Raw genomic sequence first — 7180 nt, 5'->3', positions numbered from 1 at the left:
CGTTTCCCAGTCACTCTCAGATACTCCCAGTATTAGTCCAGTCACTCCCAATAGGATCCAAATATGACCCCAGTGTGCTCCCAGTCACTGCCAGTATGAACCAGTTTCCCCCCACAGATTCCAGTGGCTCTCTTTCACCCTCACTTTTGCTCCAGTCACTCCCAGTCTCTCCCAGTTCCCTCCAGCATATTCCCAGTCACTCCCAGTTCCTCCCAGTTGCTTCCAGCATGATCCCATTTGCTCACAACCACTCCCAGTCAGCCTCTGTGTAGTTGCACTCACTGCCAGTCTGATCCCAGTCACCTCCAGCATCATCCCAGTTCATCACAGCAGAAGCCCAGTTGCTTCCAATCACCCCCAGCATGCACCCAGTCACTCCCAGTTGCTCCTGGCATGATCCCAGTTGCTCCCAGTGTATCCCATTTCCCCCAACAAGGTCTCAATTGCCCCCCAAAGGCTCCTACTCACTCCCAGTATGATCCCAGTCTCCCTCAGTGTGATCACAGTCTCCCCCGGCATGGGCCCACCTGCTCCCATTATGATGTCAGTACGATCCCAGTACAAAGCAGTGACTGCCAGTGATGCCACTCCTGGGATCCCCCAGCCCTCTCTGCGTTCCCCCTCCCGGCTCTCCAGGCTCCGAGAGGAGCCCCAAGGGCTGCAAGTCCCCACCCAGGGTCCCCAGCAAGGCCCAGTTTGGATGTGCAGCCCCCAATGTTCCCAGTTTCCCTCTCCTTTCCCCGGGCCGGGTTGCCCCGCCCCCAGCGGGTGGGAGCAGCCGAGAGCCCCGCGCTGCCCATCCCGACCTGTCCCGGCTCCATCCCCGCTGCTCCCGCGGGCTGCGAGGGGCTCGGGAACGGGGGAGGGGGACGGGGAGGAGGAGGAGGCGGAGGTGGGATTGGGTAGAGGCGGGAGGAGGAGGAGGAGGAGGGAGGAAGAGGCGGAGCGGCAGCGGGAAGCTGGAGGAGAGGAGGAAGCGCTCGGCTCCAGCGCTCCCTGAACTCGCAGCCCCCCGGGACCATCGCCCCCCGTCCCGCAGGTGCCCGGGGAGGGGGAGCTCGCCCCAAATGTCCCGGGGGGTCCCTGGGTTTGGGGTTTTTTGGGGGGATGTTTGGAGCTTGCGGGACTCCAAAGCCGAGCCGCAGATGCCCTCGGGGGGACATCGTGGGGTCCCGGGAGGTGTTTTTGGGGGTGCCGGTGGCGGTGGCGGCAGAGCCCCGGCGGGGGCGGGGGGATGCGGGTCCCCCCGCGGTGGGGGTTGGGCTTCCCGGGCCGGGCCCTCCGAGCTCTGCCGGGGCCCCGTGGGGAGCGCGCGGGGGCGGGGGGACACCGGTTTTGGGGACCCCCGGGAGCCCCGGCTTCCGTAAGCGGGACCCCAGAGAGAGGAGACCCCCAGAAGCCCAAAGCGGGGAGCCCGAGAGGGGGGACCCCTGGGATTGGCGGGACCCCGGCGGGGGGGTCTGGGGGCTGCAGGGGCGGCACGGCCGGGAAAGGGGCTCAGGGGTCCCGGGGCCGGGAAATGCCTGCTCCCAGTATGAGCCCAGTCACTCCCAGTCATTCCCCATTATGATGCAATTTTTCCCCAGCATGGTCCCAGTTGCTCCCAGTTCTTCCCACTTTTGTCCAGTGTGTTCCCAGTTCTCCCAGCTGCCACTAGCGTAGTCCCAGTCACTGCCAGTATGATGCCAGTCTCTCCCAGCAGTGCCCCAGTCACTCACACTTGGCCCCAGTGTGGCCCCAGTGTGGTCCCAGTTCCCCCCAGCACATTCCCAGTTGCTCCCAGTGTGGTCCCAGTCACCACCCGCATGGTCTCAGACACTCCCAGTATATCCCAGTTGCCCTGAACATTCTTGTGGTCATTCCCAGGCACTCCCAGTTACCTCAGCATGGTTCAGCTGCTCCCAGTTTTATCCCAGTCACTGCCAGTACATCCCAGTTGTCACCAGCATGCATCCTATCATTCCCAGTTGCTCTCAGTCTGGTCTCAGTGTATCCCCAGTAGGCTCTCAGCATGGGCCTGGTAGCTCCCAGTAACCCCCACTGACACCCACTATAATCCCAGTATGATCCCAGTCACTTCCAGTATGATGCCAGTGACCCCCAGTGTGCTCCCAGTTGTTGCCTGTCAGTGCCAGGATGAGCCCAGTAGCCTCCAGTAGGATCCCTGTGACTCCCTGTCTCTCCCAGTATATCCCATTCACCCCCAGCATGCTCCCAGTCCTTCCCACTTCTTCCCAGTTGCTTTCAGCATGATTCCAGTTGCTCACAGCCATTCCCAGTCAATCCCAGGATGATTCCAGTCACGCTCAGTATGATCCCAGTCTCACCCAGCTGCTCCCACCATAATTCCAGTATGATCCCACTTGCCCCCACCATAGTTCCACTTGTTCCTGGTTCCTCCCAGTATGATCCCAGTTGCCCCTAGAATTGTCCCAGTCATGCCCAGCATAGATCCAATTGCTCCCAGGTGCCTCCAGCATGGTCCCAGTTGTCCCCAGCATGGTCCCAGCTGTTCCCAGTGTGGTTCCAGTAAGCCCCAGTGTGGTTACAGACACTCCCAGTATATCCTAGTTGGCCTCGGCATGCTTGTAGTCATTCCCAGTTACTCCCAGTTGCCCCAGTAAGGTTCTAGTTTCCTCAGAATGATCCCAGTCTTTCCCAGTTACTCCCAGTTGCGTCCAGCATGATCCCAGTTTCTGGCAGTTGCCCAAAGTGTTGTCCCAGTTGCTTCCAGTATGATTCCAGTTGCCCCAGTTGTGGTCTCAGTCCCCTCAGCATGGTTCCAGTACCTTCCAGTTGATCCCAGCTGCTCCCAATGTGTCCACATTTTCCTCCCAACATGGGCCCAGTAGCTCCCAGTAAGCCCCAGTCAGGATCTGTTCACACCAGCTGTAATCTCAGTGGCTCTCAGTGTGATCCCAGTAGGACCCATCATCACTGCCAGTCTTGTTCCAGTCACTCCCAGTATGATCCCAGTTACACCAAATGTGGTCCCAGCTGCTCCTTCTCAATGCCAGTAAGATGCCAGTCACTTCCCGCCACTTCCAGTATGATCCCAGTTGCACCAAGTCATCCCCAGCATGGTTACAGTCACCCCCAGTATGACACCAATCACTCCCAGATACTCCCAGTATTATTCCAGTCATGCCCAGTGACTCCCTGTCATTCCCAGTGTGGGCTCAGTCACTCCCAGTATGAGTCCAGTCACTCCCAGTCACTCCAAATATGATCCCATTTGCTCCCAGCATGGTCTCTGTTGCTCCCAGTCACCTCCAGTATGGTTCCAGTCACGGTCAGCACCTTTCCAGTTACTCCCAGTCTTATTCCAGTATGATCGCAATCACTCTCAGATACCCCCAGTACTATTCCAGTCACTGCCAGTATGATCCCAGCCAGTTCCAGTAGGATCCCAGTATGACTGCGGCATGGGCACAGGTGCTCCCATGATCCTCCAGTGTGGTTCCAGTTGAACCCAGTTGCCCCTAGTATAGTCCCAGTCACTCCCCATATGATCCCAGTGTCTCCCAGCATGGTCCCAGTCGTGCTCAATTGCCCCCAGTTCAGACCAAGTCACTCCCACTTGCTCCCAGTAGCCCCCAGCATGGTCCCATTTCTCCCCAGCATGGTCCTGGTTGTTCCCCGTGTGGTTCCAGTCAATCCCAGGATGGTTACAGACACTCCCAGTACATACCAGATGGCCTCAGCATGCTTGTAGTCATTCCCAGTCCCACCCAGTTGCCCCAGTAAGGTTCCAGTTACCCCAGTACAAAGCAGTGACTGCCAGCGATGCCACTCCTGGGATCCCCCAGCCCTCTCTGTGTTCCCCCCTCCCGGCTCTCCAGGCTCCGAGAGGAGCCCCAAGGGCTGCAAGTCCCCACCCAGGGTCCCCAGCAAGGCCCAGTTTGGATGTGCAGCCCCCAATGTTCCCAGTTTCCCTCTCCTTTCCCCGGGCCGGGTTGCCCCGCCCCCAGCGGGTGGGAGCAGCCGAGAGCCCCGCGCTGCCCATCCCGACCTGTCCCGGCTCCATCCCCGCTGCTCCCGCGGGCTGCGAGGGGCTCGGGAATGGGGGAAGGGGAGGAGGAGGAGGAGGAGGAAGAGGGAGAGGAGGGATGAAGAAGGAGCGAGAGAAGGGATGGAAGTAGGAGAAGGAGGTGGGATTAGGGAGGAGGAGGAGGAAGGATGGAAGAGGAGGAGCGGGAGGAGGAGGAAGATGAGGGACAAGGGAGGATGAAGAAAAGGAGAAGGAAGAACGAGGTCGAGCACTCCCTGAATTCACAGCCCCCCACCCGCAGGAGCCTCTCCCCCCCATCCCGCAGGTGCCCGGGGAGGGGGAGCTCGGCCCAGATATCCTGGGGGTTCCCTGGGTTGGGTTTTTTTGGGGGGGATGTTTGGAGAATGAAGAACTCCAAAGCTGAGTGGAAAACGCCCCTTGCAGGGACATTGGGGGGTCCTGGTGGTGGTGCCAGCAGAGCCCTGGCAGCGGGCAGGGGGATGTGGAGTCTCCCTCGCAGTGGGGGTTGGGTCTGCCCGGGTCAGGCACGGCCAACTCCAGCCCAGAGCCAGGGGGCTGCGGGACCCCCCAGGAGAGCCGAAGGGGGAACCTGGGGACCCCCAGAGTGGGGAGAGCAGAGAGAGGCAGTACCGGGACCAGGGGAGCCCCGGCAGTCTGGAGGAGCGAACCCCTGTGACCCCCAGGACCCCCAAAGTGGGGAGCCCGGGGGGGGGGGGGGGGGGGGGGGCGCCGCCATTCGCGGGACCCTCAACAGCCTGGAGAGGGGGAGGGGGGACTCCTTGGACCCCCTGCACCCCGGAGCAGAGAATAAGGGGAGAAGGATCCCTTGGACCCCATAACCCCCAGCATCCCTAAGTGGGAAGACCAAAGAGGGAGCTTTTTGGATTCCTGGACTCCCAGCAGCCTGGGGAGAGCGGAGAACAAAGTAAATGGGGGACCCCCAGTACAAGCGAGACCCCCAGAAGCTGGGACGGGGGGATCCCCCGAACACCAGAGTGGGGGGACTAGAGAGAGGGAACTCCTGTGAGGCTTTTTCAGGGCTGAATCTTGGTGTTTGGGAGGTTTTTCTGGACCCCAGATGCCCGGTGACTTGTAGAGAAGGACTTGGGCAGGGGGACATTCAAACTCAACGTGTCCATCACTTGTTTTTCCTCAAACCAGGATTTCCCATTCCTAAACCTTGGCCAGATGGAGGAGGAGGCTGTGAGGAAGAGGAAGATGCCCCGGGACCCCCAGGCAGGTGAGGAGGAAGTCCCTGCCCCTTTCCCCCTCTCTCCTGCTCCATCTCCCAGCCCAGCATCGTCCCCAGCTGCAGGACAAGCCCGCTGCCGACGCTGTCCTGCCGGGGACGGACTGGGGGGATCTCCTTCCCCTTCCCTCTGCCACGGAGGCAAATGCCATCCTCTCCTTGTCCTTCCTCCCCCAGACAAGGAGCTGAGGACAGAGCCCAGGGAGGACAAATCCCCGCAGCAGAACCTGGTGGAAGAGGCCATTTTGAGCGGCTCCACGGTGCAGGAATCCAACGGGGAGGAAAAGCCCCAGAGATCCCTTAGGAGGAGGGGCTGCAAACGCAGCCCAGGGAGCTCTGAGGAGGAAAGACCCACCCTGTGCCAGGATGTCGGCCGGAGATCCAGCCAGAGCTCAGACCTGGTGGTCCATGAGCAGCTTCAAACTGGGGAGAAGCCCCACAAGTGCGAGGAATGTGGGAAGAGCTTCAGCTGGAGATGTCACCTGATCCGCCACCAGATGATCCACACTGGGGAATGGCCCTACGAGTGTGGGGAATGTGGCAAGGGCTTCAGACACAGCTCCAACCTGATCCGCCACCAGATGATCCACACTGGGGAGAGGCCCTACGAGTGTGGGCAATGTGGGAAGAGCTTCATCAGGAGCTCCCACCTTATCCTCCACCAGATGATCCACACTGGGGAATGGCCCTATGAGTGCCTGGAGTGTGGGAAGGGTTTCGGACAGAGCTGTGAGCTGATCATCCACCAGAGAAGCCACACTGGGGAGAGGCCCTACGAGTGTTACGAGTGTGGGAAGAGGTTTCAGACCAGCTCCGAGCTCCTCAAGCACCAGCGGATTCACACGGATGAGAGGCCCTTCCGCTGCCCCAACTGTGGGAAGAGCTTCAATCGCAAATGCAACCTTATCAGGCACCAGCGTATCCACACCGGGGAGAGGCCCTACAAGTGTCTCGAGTGTGGGAAGAGCTTCATCCAGAGCTCAGCCTTGACCAGACACCAATGGAGCCACCGGTAATTGAAGCCCTGCAAGTGCCCCGACTGCGGAAGAGCTTCGTGCACTGCTCCAACTTCATCCCCCACTGAAGGACCCACATTCCCTGTATCCATGTTGGGAAGACACCTGGCTGGTTGTCTCCATATCCTTCTGGATCCCCATAGGCACCAGGAAAGATGATGTCTGGGAGGATTTGGGGGTTCTGAGGGGAGATGGAAGAGTTTTGTCCATCGCTTTGCACTCCAGAAGATGAGAAGTCTCGATCTGTCACCTCACAACCACCGAATTCCACTGAAAACTGTTCAGTTCCCACTCCAAATGGCTCAGTCACATTCCAAAAGTACTTGACCCTACAGCCCCCTCAAAATCCCCAGGAGGGGCTGGATGGGCATTCAGAGGGTCTGGACGGAGTGGGAGGTACGTTGTGGAGGGGTGGGCAGTGGGAGGGGGGCAGGGGTTTGGAATGAAGAGCTGAAGGCTGGGGATGATGAGGCCGGGGGGAATCTCCTTTCTGGGTATCCCCCACATCTGAGGGCATTTGGTTTATCCCCAGTTCCTGAGGGGTTTTTTGGGTACCCCCCGATCCTGAGGAGGGGATACAGGGAGACAAGGGATGACATGTGGCTCTGGCACTTGGAGTGGGCACCACAGGGAGGGACATGGGGAGCCCATTATGGGCAGATCCTGCTGCTTTCTGCCAATTTTGGGGGCTAGAAATGGCTTTTGGAGTTTTTCTGCTAATTCAGGAAGCTGAGGTGACACCCCCTCCTCATTTTCTGATGGTGAGGAGATGCCGTTTTGGAGAGCATCCTGCTGCTTTCCCCCAACCTGGGGCAGGGATATAAATGGCTTGTGGGCCCCGTGCCTCATTTTGGGGGTTGGGGTGACCCCACGGTTCCACCGGTGTCTGAGGGAGGGTTATAA

At 59.7% G+C, this 7180-nt stretch overlaps 1 protein-coding gene across 3 annotated transcripts; it reads left to right on the top strand.

Moving 5' to 3' along the window:
- The first annotated feature begins 932 nt into the window (after positions 1–932).
- LOC125319015 (zinc finger protein 239-like) lies at positions 933–6918 on the top strand. Of its 3 annotated transcripts, none has more exons than XM_048289981.1 (3): positions 933–1039; positions 5169–5252; positions 5439–6918. In XM_048289981.1, exons 2-3 carry the CDS (start codon positions 5201–5203, stop codon positions 6275–6277), a joined length of 891 nt encoding a protein of 296 aa, XP_048145938.1. In that variant the 5' UTR covers positions 933–1039; positions 5169–5200; the 3' UTR covers positions 6278–6918. The 3 variants fall into 3 exon arrangements, with proteins under 3 accessions (XP_048145938.1, XP_048145937.1, XP_048145939.1); XM_048289980.1 differs by having other exon boundaries at positions 5174–5252; positions 5439–6917; XM_048289982.1 differs by lacking the exon at positions 933–1039 and adding an exon at positions 4283–4316 and having other exon boundaries at positions 5174–5252.
- The last annotated feature ends 262 nt before the right edge of the window (positions 6919–7180 follow it).

Source organism: Corvus hawaiiensis, chromosome 35, assembly GCF_020740725.1.
Source record: "Corvus hawaiiensis isolate bCorHaw1 chromosome 35, bCorHaw1.pri.cur, whole genome shotgun sequence".
Classification (NCBI taxonomy): domain Eukaryota; kingdom Metazoa; phylum Chordata; class Aves; order Passeriformes; family Corvidae; genus Corvus; species Corvus hawaiiensis.
The sequence above is the reverse complement of the archived record's forward strand: the minus strand, read 5'-3'. Positions and strand labels throughout refer to the sequence as shown.

Bases quoted from the DNA above. Each gene is read 5' to 3' on its own strand.
- LOC125319015 (XM_048289981.1), top strand. From the start codon at position 5,201: ATGGAGGAGGAGGCTGTGAGGAAGAGGAAGATGCCCCGGGACCCCCAG. The intron at 5,253-5,438 runs GTGAGGAGGAAG...TTCCTCCCCCAG, and splicing joins GCCCCGGGACCCCCAGGCAG to ACAAGGAGCTGAGGACAGAG.